General features: G+C 62.6%; 1 protein-coding gene across 1 annotated transcript; it reads right to left on the reverse strand.

The window, feature by feature from the left end:
* Nucleotides 1–1216: 1216 nt before the first annotated feature.
* On the reverse strand, nt 1217–10479 carry TMPRSS13 (transmembrane serine protease 13). Its single transcript, XM_084495664.1, has 13 exons — nt 10317–10479; nt 5444–5615; nt 5118–5219; nt 4462–4584; nt 4246–4375; nt 4057–4149; nt 3926–3969; nt 3523–3682; nt 3255–3427; nt 2920–3018; nt 2630–2772; nt 2393–2545; nt 1217–2308 (listed from the first exon to the last, which is right to left on the reverse strand). The coding sequence occupies exons 1-13, from the start codon at nt 10335–10337 to the stop codon at nt 2294–2296; spliced, it is 1428 nt and encodes a 475-aa protein (XP_084351790.1). The 5' UTR covers nt 10338–10479; the 3' UTR covers nt 1217–2293.
* Nucleotides 10480–13047: the final 2568 nt, after the last annotated feature.

The raw sequence follows: 13047 nt of genomic DNA on the forward strand, positions 1-13047 counted from the left end.
TGCTGGTCTTGCTCCACGTCCCCAGGAACGAATCCCTCCCTGCCCCGAGCCACGGCAGGTCCCCTCCCCGCGCTGGCGGAGCTGCAGGGCCACTGTAAAGTGAGCCAAAAACCTTCTCTTGGCCTCCCCGCCTTCAAAGCAGCCTCAGAGCACGTCGTGGGAGGTTTCTGCGTTGCTTCTTTGAAAAGCTGTTTGAGGTCAGGCTGACTCAGGACTTCCCAAAAGGCAACAACTCGCATTGTCTGGGCGCAAGGCGAGAGCCACCAAGCGCCGCCCGGCCTGCTGGGGCCAGCACCGGGGCCGTGGGGAGGTAGGTGCTTTCTGCACACGCAGAGCCAGACTTTGATCAGTTATCCCAAAATTCAACTGCAAACCACAGCCCTCAGCGTGCCAGCAGCCTTGTCCCCGGTGGGCGGGCGTTCTGGGAACCTGCGTGTGCTCCCGGGAAGCGAGGAGGGGACAGGGACGCGCCTGTGGCTGCCCACGCACCACAGCAGCTTCTCGGCTTTGCTTGGCAGGTATTGCCTGCATCTCCCACGGCCCTGCAAGGCTGGAGGAGGCCGGCTGTGGTGTGCAAGGAGCCCCCCACACAGCACCAAGGGTCAGCCAGCCACCCCTCCGGGCTAGCTGGGGGGGAAACGGGTCAGAAAGCAGCTGCCCAGCCCTGGGAAGTCCTGCGCTCACAGCACCGGGGAGCTGATTTCTGCACCTCCTCCACAGGATGTGCTGCGTGCTGCGGTGCTGAGCCCTCGGCCACAGGGTCAGCTCCCCCCTGCCCTGCCACCATCCCCCCCAGGGAAGGAAGCAGCAGCTCCAGGGGGCAGAGGCAGGGACGGATGGGAGGCAGCTCCAGGCTGTTCCCAAAACAGTGCCACTGATCCCCATCTGATAAAGAACTGCAGCCCCACAGCTGGGGATGCTGCAAAGAGAGATGTTTGCCCGAGCCCTGACCCACCTGCTGCTCCATCACCTGCACCCCCATGAAATAAAATCCAGGAGCCAATGTGCAGTGGATGCTGAGCACTGTGCACTGCGGGGCAGCATGGAGCTCTGGCCCCATCCTTGCTCCATCCTCACTGCAGCCCCTGCAGCACACGTGGCCTTGCTGCTGGAGCCCAGTGAGCCAGGAGGTGAGGGCAGTCCTGGAGCCCCACTGCACAGCCCCAGCCTGGGTCTGGGCCCAGCAGCTTCCCCCAGCAGGTCCCAAAGAGCTGTCTGCATGGAGCACTACCGAAACGTTTATTGAGAGTGTGGAGCAGCCGGGCACACTGGGGACCTCCACAGCCGACCACACACTGGGGGGGCTTCCATCCATCCATCCATGCATCCATCCAGAGGTGCATGCCTCAGAACATCTGCTCCGGGGCACAGGCTGAGCGTGGATGTTTCCTTCGGTGGCACCGTGCAGCATGGCCCTGGGACAGGCAGGCTCTGGCTGCTCAGCAGGTGAGATGAAGAAATCCAGCACCGGTTACTGAGCCAGCAGCTGGGAGATGCCACAACTGGAAGGGGGGCTGCTCTCCTTCATGCTCCACCTCGGGATTCGGCTCCTGTCGCTGCAGCTCCCTGGGACCACAGGCCTGCCCCTCGCTGCTGCCGAAATCCTTTTGGGGCAGCAGGGACCTGAGAGCGGCTGCACGCAGTTCCAGGAGCGAGTGCTTGCACACACCACTTCCACAGCATAGAAAAATAAATAAATGGGCTTTTATCTCACAGGGAGGAACTTCATTTAAAAGGTGCTTCCTAGGCCTCTCTGCAGATGGGGGAGCAACCCCTGCTCCCCCCAGCAGATGCTGTAGCTGCTCCTGGGGGCTCCCTGCTGCGCTGTCCCCGCAGCGTGCAGGGGAAGGGGCTCCCTCGCCATGGGCACCCCGCAGCTTTCCTGCTCCTGCTTTCCACCTGCATCTGCCTCCGTGGGTGGGCAGCAGCCCCTCGCCCACCAGCCGTGCCCCTGTCCTGCAGGTCAGCATTTACTTGGCACCGCAGTCCGGACACTTCTATTTTTACAGGACAGGAGCCGCAGGTGCGAGGCGAGGTGGCTCGGAGCTGGTGCATCCATCGCTGGGAGCACCGGGCAGAGCCACTGCCGGCCATCTCCAGCCACCTCCCTTGCCCCAGCCAGGGCAGGGGCACTCCGGAGGTGCCACATTTTCAGTCTGGGCAGTGGCAGGTCCCCAGCAGCGAGGGCAGATGGAGATGTGGGGGCACACAGCTGCTGGCACGTCTCGCCTGGCAGCAGCACAGTGAGGGGGTCAGTGCCGGCCAGCGCAGCCGTGTGGGTTCCAGCTCGGCCTTAGTCGTTCTCGCTCTGCAAGGGAGAGAGCACGGGGTCAGGTGCTGAGCCCAGGCTGGATGCATCCCCTCTCCATACACACAGCCCCGCCAGCCTCACCTCCATTTTGCTGTATATCCAACTGAGGAGCTTCGTCACACGTGTGTAGACCCCCGGCTTGTTCTTCTGGCCACATCCCGTGCCCCAGCTCGTCACCCCGGCCACGTACCAGCGGCCGTTGTCCTCGCAGACCAGGGGCCCTCCGCTGTCACCCTGGCAGAGGGGGGCAGAAAGGTGAGGAGAAGCAGGCAGCTCTGCCCCGTGTCCCCTGACACGGACCCTGTGCCCCCGGCTCACCTGGCACGCATCCTTCCCCCCCTGCAGGTACCCAGCGCACATCATGCGCGGGGTCAGGTAGCCCTCGTACACCTTGTCACTGTTGCAGATCTTGTAGTCAATGAGCTTCACCTCGGCCTCCCGCAGCTTTGGGGAGGTGTTTTCTGCAAGGCAGAGGAGCAATGGGGCAGGGTGAGCCTCATCCCCTCATTGCCCCCAGGCCCCTCCGACCACAGCAGAACTGTGCTCGCTCCTTGCAGGTGCTGGGGCGCACAGGACCACTCTGTGGCACAGCCAGCATCCTCCCTCACCTTCGTTCTCCCTGGTCTTCCCGAAGCCGGTGATGAAGCAGGACCTGCCCGTCTGGAATCGCTGGCCGTGCATGGGGAGGCAGGCCGGGCGCACCTGAGCTGGAGGGAGGCGTGATGAAAACCAGGCGAGGAGAGAGGGGTGAGTCAGCCGGGAGCAAAATAACAGCCGTAGTCACCAGCCCTGCAGCTAGGGAGGAGCGTGGGGTGCAGGAAATGCTCCCCTCCACACCGACCCCGGCCGTGCAGCCCACACAGGGCACCACGCGTGGCACGGCAGAGCCCCACAGACCCCCAGCTCCCTCTGCCCCCAGCCCAGAGCCATCGGAGAGCCTCACCTGAGAGCGTCAGCGGCCGGGAGAGCTTCATGAGAGCGATGTCGTAGTCGTCGTGGTCATCACTGTAGTTGGAGTTGATGATGACCTGGGAGACGGGGATGCCCTCCGTGTGCTGCTTCAGGTCCGAGACCCCCCCGTACACCTTCCAGTCATCCAGGATCTTCATGCTGTTCCTGGGGGATGGGGAAATCAGCAGGGGGTGAGACGTGGGGGGCACGGGGCTGTGCCCAGCCCAGCAGCAGGGCTGCGGACACCCAGCAGCACTCACATGAAGAAGCAGTGCGCGGCGGTGAGCACCCACTGCGCGCCGATGATGGTGCCGCCGCAGATGTGGACGGGCCCGTACTGCACGCTGACCTGCCACGGCCACTTGCTCACCGAGGTTTCCTTCCCTCCGATGATCCGCCCCAAAATCCGCTGCCCGCAGGCTGGGGGGGAGAGCAAAGGGCTCAGAGAAGGGGCGAGCCCCGGGGGATGCACGCCACAGGTCGTCCCCCCCCATGCTGCTTGGTGGCCCAGCAGACACCGTGCGACTGCAATCCTCCTCCCTTTTTTTTGGAAACTGCCCTGTTTGCCCAACCCATTGCAAAAACAGCAGGATGAGGCTCCCCCAAGTGTCTGTTTGGCCTTGCCTGCCCTTGTCCGTGCGCCCGGCCGGCCAGCCCGCTTACTTGTGCATCGCAGGGAGACGTACTTCCCCGTGAGACACTGGGAGCTGTGGGACAGAAGAGGGGGAATCGGATTCAGCCCCAGCCCCAGCGCAGCCCTGAGGCACTGGGGCAGGGCAGGGGCTGCCCGCTACCTGTTGAGGCTCTGCTGGATGGTGTCGCGCTCGTTTGTCACCGTGAGGCTCTTGCCAGCGACGTGCAGGGGGACGTATTCTGTCTGCGATGCACTGGGAGGAGAGAGGAGAGAGGCGGTGAGACCACAGCGCTGGACAAAGCCCTCCTGGGTGAAACGAGGCTGGGGTGAAGAGGGTGGGAGGAATTACTTCTGAAAGCCCAGCTGCCGGCAGGTCTTTCTGGAGAAGGACTCGTTCCAGGCGCTGCTGCACACCGGCAGCCACTGGCTCTCGGTGCTGGAGTAGACGTGGAGCAGGGACTGGTCGGCCCCGAACCGCACTGCGGGGACGGAGCAGGGGGGTCAGAGATACCCAGCACCAAGGGGCTGCCCCTTCCCGTGCCACCTCCCCGTCCCGCTGCCTCACCGCAGCCCAGCTCGTCGCTCCTCTGCGAGCAGTCGACGATGCCGTTGCAGCGCACGGGGCTGTCCTTGCAGCTCTCGGCGGGCTCCTTGTACACGATGCCCGTCTGCGACCGCCAGAACATAACTGCAGGCAGGCGCAGGGGCGTGAGGCTGGGACCCACCGCGGGCAAGGCGCCGTGAGCCCACCCAGATGGGGTCAGGAACACGCACCAGGCCTCCCAGCAGCATGGGTGCAGGGCTGTTGCTCGAGCCAGGCTGCGTTCTCCAGGGCCGAGGAAGGGCCCCGAGCACCCCCCAGAGCCCACCCAGCAGTAATTTGGCTGCATGCCTCTCGCCCCACTTCTCCTTGGCTCCCTCGGGGAGGCTGCGCTCAGCTTGCAGTGAGCAGAACGCAAAAAGCAGCAGGGCTGCGTGGGGCCAGCCACTTCCCTGGAAAGCTGCGCTCCCTCCTGTCCGCCAGATGTCAGGAAAACTCAGAAAATGGGCAGCGTGCGTCTCCCTGCTCGCCTGCCAGCCCTCCCAGCCTGCCCTCCAGCGGGATGCACACCGTGCACAGCCCCGAGCGCGTTGGCTGAGGGCTGCGGGAGAGATCCCTGCCCAACGGTGCTGCCCAAAGCCCCCTCTCCGAGCTCTTTCAGCCCCCAGGAGCTCACTCACACAGCAGGATGAGGGCGACGAGCAGCACGATGAGGACGGAGACGCAGAAGATGAGCGCAAGCCGCCGCTGGCTCATGCAGGGAGCTCTGAACATCGAGGATCCTAGCGGCAGGATAGAGGCTGGGTCAGGGGGAGCCACAGCCTCCCTGGAGCACCCAGACCGTGCTGTCCCCCCAGCACCCCTGACACGCCCCCAGCATCACCAGCCAGTGCCAGTGGTGGGCACAGGGATGCATTTTCTGCCTCCCTCCCTCCCTGGGGGGACCGGGCAAGGGGCAGCCCCAGGCCAGAGAGGCCAGGGGTGACCCTCGGCACCGTCGTCTTACGTGTGCTCTCACAGGTCGTGCAGGGGGCCGGGGCCGGGCCGGACTCTGGGCTGTAGGGCTTGAAGCTAATGCCAAGGACGTTCTCTCGAGGCTGCGGAGGTCGGATGCTGAAGATGCTGCTGGCTGCAGAGGCATGGAGGCTGGGAGGGATGCTGCTGGGCAATGCCGTGGTCTGCGAGCAGAGGACACCGCTGTGGCAGCAACTGGCACCCGCTGGGGTGTCCCCAGGGCTGCCACCCGCTGCCCAAACCAAAACCAAAGTCCATTCAGAGCCGAGCTGCCCAGCACCGCCAACCTTCGCCACGGGTGGATATTCACCCACGGCACCGTGGGGAGCACGGGGAGGGACTGTGGAGGGGCCTCTTCCTGCACCCCATCTGGGAAGGCTGAAAAACTCCCTGCCACAGAGCTCAGCCCCCTGGGGAGGCTGCTGGCCAAATTTTCCCAGCTGATAGCTTCAATCAGAGCAATCAAGTGGGTGTTTGGCACTGGGGCAGTCACACCGTGGCCCAGTTCCACGGGGCTAGTGCCCCAATTTATGCATCTATCTTTAATTAGCCATTTGAAAAATACACTGCAATTTCCAACTGTCATTTAGTAATAGTTAATAATCGGTGTTTTCCAAGCCCTGAAACGTCCTGCACCCTGGAATGCTGTTCTGCCGTTGTGTCACTCCCGATCTGTGAATTCACAAAAGAAAATGTATTTGTTTCCTCTCCGCCACATATTCTCCTCCGGGAGCTCCCCCAGTTTTGATCAGCTCCGTGAGCAGGAGCCTCACATTTCCCTCTAGAGTCCTGCTGTGTGCACAGCCCACCACAAGCACCATTTCCTCTGCCGTCGTCCTTTCATTTATAAAATCCCGGGCACATTTTTGGTGACAAGCCGTGGCCGTGTGCCTTACGGACGTGCAGAGGACAGGGTCAAACAGAGCAGGGCAGTGACGGGCTGGCCGGTGCACAGCTCCCTGCAGGCTGCTGCGTGCCTCCTCCCCGCCTCACCGAGCCGTGACCACTGCTGGCACTGTGCTGGTTGAGGGAGGCCGGCCGTAAACAAGAACCAGATAGAATTTAGACCACGTTGTCCCACAGAAGAGGGGGACAAAGCAGATCCAGAGCCTGCCTTTGTTGGCAGCAGAGCGCAGCCAGCTCGGGGACCCAAGCCCCCAGCCTAGGGTGCCGCTGTGCCCGTCAGGAGGTGGGATAAACACACCCCTCCGAGTCTCCCTCTGCTTTCTGGCCCCGCAGATGCAGATCACCTTTCCCTCTGAGCAGAAAACAACCCCAGCAAGAAGCACCTGGGAGGGGGACAGCGCGGTGGTGGCAGAGCTCCAGGTGCCACCGTCACTGCCACCCTGTCCCCCTTTCCAGCTGGGTTTTCCCTGCCCTCCCGTTTCCTGCTGGGAGCCCAGGGCCCTAATGAGCACGTCGGGAGCCTGCTCAGGCTCGTGCTTTGTAAATACGGCTGTGCCCTTCCTTGCAATGCGGCGCTGTCACTTCCTGGGCATTATCCCCTGAGTCACGCACCCGGCGTGGCCACACGCTGCCCGCACGGGGTCTGCCACGGCTGCCCCGTGCTGAAAACCGTGGTGGTGGAGGGGGAAACCCTGAACAGCACTTTCGTGCCTGCTCTGAGCTGTGGCACAGCACCCAGGGCAGCCCAGCAGGAGCACCCAGCCCTGCCAGCACAGACCGGGACCGCGGCACCGCACCGCTAACGCCTCCCGGCCACCCAGAGCCACCTCCCTGCTCAGCATCACCCACCCCTCGGCCACAGCACGCCAGGAGGTGCTCAGCCTGCAGCCAAAATTCACTGTTCCCTATGGCAGAATTTCACAGCAGCTCCGGGTGCACGGCAGGGACACCAGCACTGCACTGCGGGGTTCTCCGGGTGAGCCCTGGGCTGGTTTTCCTGAGCAGCCCTGCTGGTGGGATGCAGAAAGTTTTGCACCATGAAAAATTCCCGGGCAGCCTTGCACCTGCTGTCAGAAAGCATGGCCAACTCAGCAGGCAAGGCTGAGCTGCAGCAGGTCCTGCACTGCACAAATAAAACGAACAGCAAGTGCCAGAAACCCTTCCCAGAAAAAGCTTTTCCCACGCATCAGTGGGGTTTTTGTAAAAACCCACAGTACCTCTTCCAGCTACCGCCACATATCTGGTATTTTGCACGTCTCCTGCCGCAGGTGTAACGTTGCAGTTATCAGATGAGCAGGATCACAGTGCTGGGAAGGACAGAGCTCGCCATCGCACCAAAAACAACCCCAATTCACCAGGGGCCAGCTCTGCTGGGTGCTAAAGCACCTCCAGCTCGGGGTGAGAAGCATTCCAGCTCAGCACCGACACCCACTGCAGCTCCAACTGCTCCTGTTGCTGCTGAGCAGGCAGCGCGTGCCCTTTCTTACACTTGGGTGAACGATCAGCTACCGATTTCCTCAACAGTCTAAAGTCCAATTATTCTTATTTCTTTTTTGAGCTCTATCAGAGGAGCTAACAAAAGTTTTATCAGGGCTCCCAGCAACCAGCACAACAGGTTACTGCTGGGTGGCCACCGGCACAGAGAGCAAACAGCAGCGGCTTTACAGGGATGATTTTTCTGCCAAGGAGCGTGTGCTGCCCCGACAAGCGAGCTGTAGCTGCTGCCCACAAAGCCTTTACTCATCCTTTGCTGCCTTTTGAATAAAAGTCAGACTCGGAGCAGCACCCCTCTCACACGTGCGGCTGTGGTTTGAGCCATTTTTTTTTTTTCTGACGTCCTCGCTGCAAATGTTCCACCGGCTGCGAGAGCTTTTCGCGCTGTTGTGGCTTTTAGCCTAAAAGTCAGGCAGATGAAGGAGAGCCGGTGATTTCCGTGCTGGGGTGCAAGCAGAGGTGGGGGCCCGGGAGTGCCCCAGCAGGGACCCAGCTCTGCCCCTTGCACGGCGAGAGGGAGTCGTGCCTGGCCGCACACAGCCCACGGGGCAGCCTGCGCACACACACAGCACCTCCTTCCTTCTCCACTCAGCTCTGAGCAGAGCTGTGGAAAGCACCCCAGCCTCAGGCACGAGCCCTGGGGCCATCCACCCCTTCTGGGGGAGCCCAGACCCTGCTCGCCGGGGGATGGGGACACCAGACTCACGCCAGGCTGCAGATCCCCGGGGAAAGGCAGGCGGGAGGCTCGGCACCCAGGTGCGATGGGGAAGGAAGGGAGGGAAGCGAGAGCAATCAGCTGCAGTTTCGGAGTGGGAGGGAGAGTGGAAGCACCGGCGGTGTTGCAACAGGAGCCGAGGCCCAGCAGCATCCTGGAGGAGCATCAGGGTTGAGCAGCCACGCAGAAAAACAAAGCGTCAACCCAAGCAGCAAGAGGCCCAGCTTAAATAAGCTGCAGGGAGCTGCCTGAATGGGCGATCATCTTTCCTAGCTGAGCCCTCCTGCCACTTCTCACAACCCCTCCCTGCTGCCCAGACCCTGCTGCCTGCAGGGAATCGCCTTCCACCTGTCAGGGGGGTGCTGATTTTCTGTGCCAGCTCAGCTCGGCGAGGGAACAACGGCGACATTGTCCCCGTGCACCTGGGAGCAGCCCTCCCGAGCCTGCAGGTGCCTCTGGTCCCCTCGCAGCACCGTGCTCCTGCACAGGGCTCCGTGTTTTCAGCCTGGGAAAACCCAAATCCGAGCTGTGTCCCCCCCCCAGCTCACTGCTCACCCCCCAGCTGTAGGATCCAGGTGCCGCAGAGGGGCCACGCAGGGGGGAATGAAATCTGGAAGCATGCAGGGGGCATTTTGCAAGCGCGGATGACAAGCTGTGCCGACTGAGTCAGCCCAATTGGGCCAGGGACAGGTCACCTTGTGCCAGAGAGCGCAGCCCTTCAGGCAGAGATCAGAAAATGTTGCAGGGGGTGAGTAATCGCTGCTCACCCCATTCCACAGGTGGGCAAACTGAGGCACGGGCAGCTGAAGTGCCTCTCCTGCAGTTACGGAGCCGAGGGTGCTACCCAGGGCTCCCGATGGCCCATTTAATCCATGCCACTGATCCCAGGCGGCCCAGGGATGCCCAGAACTGGGCAATTTCCCCCACGTGCAGGCATCCACATCCCAGCCTCACCAAGAAACCATGTGGCTGCCTGCTCTTGGTGCCGCTGTCAGACAGAACCGTGCAGCAAAACAGTGCTGGAGGCGGGCAAGCCTGAGCTCGGGGCCTCGGCAAAAGGACAGGGCTGCAGGCTGCCCGGCACAAGAACAAGCTCAGGATGCGGCCGCGGCCTCTCCCCTTGCTCCAGGCTGCCTCTGAGGCACCCGGTGCCGGGGGGCAGGAGCAGGGTGACCTCTCCTGCGGGTGCTGCCTCCCCTCCAGCCCCGTCCCTGAGGCTCTGCACGCTCGGGCTGGCGCTGGCGCAGCCGCAGCGCTCGGTGCACTAATTACCCAGCACCGCGCCTGGGCGGGCTGAGCCCCGTGCCGGCCGGGGATGTTTTCCCCATGACGGGATGCTCGTTGCACCCCGGCGAGGCCCAGCAGCCGAAACCGAGCCGACCCTGAGCGACCCGACCTGTAAAGAGTGAGGGGAAAACTGCCAGGAGAGCGGCTCAGGGAGGGCAGCTGGGGCCACCCGAGTGCTGCCACCAAAACGCTGAGGGCTCAGGAGAGTGTGGCCCCTGCAGGTGTCATTCCAGCCCACCAGGCTGCCACCAGCCGGTCCCCGTCCTCCACAAGGCACCCGAGGCACAGACCCCTCCTGGCTGGACTAGCAGCGGGGCTGAGGGTCCCTGACACCCCCTCCGACAGCACAGGGCTTGTGCCGGGGATGCTGGTGGCTGCCATCCTCCTCCTCCTCCTCCCTCAGCGCACCCGAGCCCCCGAGGGCAGCTCTTCGCACTCCTCCCCCCCCGTGCCCGTGCCTTACCGGCGAGGTTTTCCCTTCCATGGGCCGCTGCGGGGCTGGGCTGGGGTCAGAGCTGCGGCACAGCCATCCTTCGGCGCGCAGCGCGGCGCCAAGTCAGGTGCGCGGGGACGGGGCAGGAGCTGTTTGGCGAGCGGGCTCGTACGTCAGTGCCAGCGCCAGGAGGGAAACCAGTCGGACCTGCCCGGCTCCACCGCTGCCTCTTTCCCAACTGCTGCAGGCACGGCGTGCAAAACACCTGCCTCTGCTCCCCGGGGAGGAACCGGCCTCGGCCACAGGCCAGGGTGCTGCTGAGGGCTGGTCCCAGGGGAGTGCGGATGCCCACCGGGCACCCCAGGCATCGGGACTGCCACCAGCTCCTCGCTGCTCTCCCGGCTGCTGCCTGCCCCATCCTCCGTCCCCGTGCGTCCTCTCCTGCCCCTGCTGAGCGCTGGGAGCACCGGCTGGGGACAGGAGGGGGTGCACGGCCCTGCCAAAAACCCACTCCTGTGTCCCAGTGACCAGGCAGTCAGAACGCCGTGTTGCAAGGGCCGTGGGATGCCACCTCGTTTCTCTCGAGGCTTTTTCACTCATCTGCTGGTGGAGCGATGCTCTCAACTTGTGCATGGAAAAAGCAACGGTCTTTGGTTTCCTCTGTGGGTGCAGGCTTGGAGATGCTTTGCTTTACCCAGAACGCACATTTGGGGTAAACAGGAACACAAAATCTGGATGGAAGGGAAGAAGACCCAGCTCAGCTGGGTGCTCCCTGACGTCCAGGGGGGGCCGGGCTGAGGGAGCAGCACCAAGGCCAGCTGCACATTGGCCTCGGTGTGGGATGCAGGAGCCCAGGGGCCAGCCCCTCATCCCTCAGTGCCATGTCCCCAGCTCCAGCTGCCCCAGCACTGGGCACAGAGGGGATCAAGGAGGCCGTGGGGAGCCTGTACCTGGATCCCTGATGCTCGGAGCTGCTCCATGGTCTCTGCTCCCCACCACACAGCAGGGAGGAACGATGCTGCAGGTCCCAAAGGTGCTTTACGTGCCCCAAGCTGCTCCCAGCCCCAGCCAGGGTGCGCAGCCTTGGCTGGAAGAGGTCAGTGTGAGAAAAACCAGCGCTGCCTTTTCCAGGCACATTTCTCCCAGCATTATTCATAGCATAAATCCCTTATTCATCTGGCTCCCCACCCACACGTGCTCTTAGGAAGTGCGGCAAACAACCAGGGCCACCCAAGCTTGGAGGATGCTAAGCTACAAAGCCCCCTTGATTCCACAGCCCTCGAGGTGGGGTTGGGACCCGACTCCCTGCTTGATCTCCCCCTGACCGTGCAGGACTGGCAGCATTTTGCCTGCTTTTTGCAGCCCCGCAGTGCCTTCCAGTGCTCTGCCCTGCTGTGTAAAGGCAGGAGAGGTGCTTCCCTGTGGGAGCTGAGCTGGCCCCAGTGCCCTCGCACCAGGCACCTCCTCTTCTGAAGAGCGGCTCCGAAATGAGCTCTGTGGCAGCTCCAGGAATGATGCCTTGCTGTTTTTACTACAAAGTCACCTACAGAAAGCAAGTTACAGAGAAGTGTGCACCTGGGCTTGACCCCGGCAACCTTGTGTTAAATGCCACGCTCACAGCCAGCACCCTGCTGCCGAAATCCCCGCACCTTCTTGCTGCTGGGAGCCCTGCTGCAGCCTCCCTGCCCCAGCCAACACTTTTTATACTGTTAATAATGCACGGGGAGAGCCCGAGGCTGCTCTGCTCCCTGCTCTGACTTCGAAGCCTGAGGGAACCGGGGAAGTAAGGGGGAAATGCTGCTCTCCCCATGGCAGTGCTGTGCCGGCACAGGACCAGTCCTGCAGAGGTGGGCTCGGTGCTCACAGCCCCCATGGAGCGGTGCTGAGGGTGCGAGCAGTGGAGCTGGGCAGGAGCAGGGCACCTGCAGCTCCCAGTCCCTGCCAGGAACCTCGCTGCCTCTCCCGGCAGGTTCTGGAGAAAGCCCTGCAGTGCGGCTCTGACTCAGGTGATTTCCAGGTTATTAAAAACACTGCTAATTCTACGCAAAGCTTAGTCAATTATTTTGAAGATAAAAAGGAAACTCAGCAGCGTTCTCGGGCGCTGGTTAGACCCACAAACTCAAAACCTCTCCGCCCCTCACTGAAAATGGGGGCAGCTCTTTTCTGTTCGCGCTCTGGTTTCATCGCAGCTCCGGTGGTCAGCAGCCCCCGGGGCGAGCGCAGAGCTCAGCTGTGGTTTTCTCAAGGTGCCTTGAGCCGGGGAGGGGCTGAGCAGCCCCAGCACAGCGTGCTGCTGCAGGACAGGATGCCTGGGATGTCACAGAGCATTCGGCAGGGGAGAGGAAAGCAGCAGCAGGATGAGCATCCCCAGCAGCATCCCCCTGCGTCCTGCCGCGGCTCCTGGCAGCGCTGAGCACCGGGGCTCTGCTGCTCACCGTGTCAGAGCGAGCCTCCAGCAGGGCTGTCACTTCTCCTCAGCCTGTTTCATTTTCCCCTAAACCATCAACCATTTCTCCTCTCAGCCCCGGCCCCACTGCCTCTTTTCCACCAGGCTCCCTCCTTCCTCATTTTTTGGTCCCGCTGCTTTTGTTTTTCATTCCTTCGCATGAAACATAAGCTGTGGCTTGCGTGGGCCGGGCCGCACTTCATCTCGGGACTTCGAAATTCTGTCTCAGCCAGATTTGACTCAGGAGCGGGTTGTGGGGTCACAGGGCATCAGCTGCTCTCCAGAACAGAACAAAGCCGAGCTGGGTGAAGAGAG

This window comes from Aythya ferina (assembly GCF_964211825.1).
Source record: "Aythya ferina genome assembly, chromosome: 22".
NCBI lineage: Eukaryota > Metazoa > Chordata > Aves > Anseriformes > Anatidae > Aythya > Aythya ferina.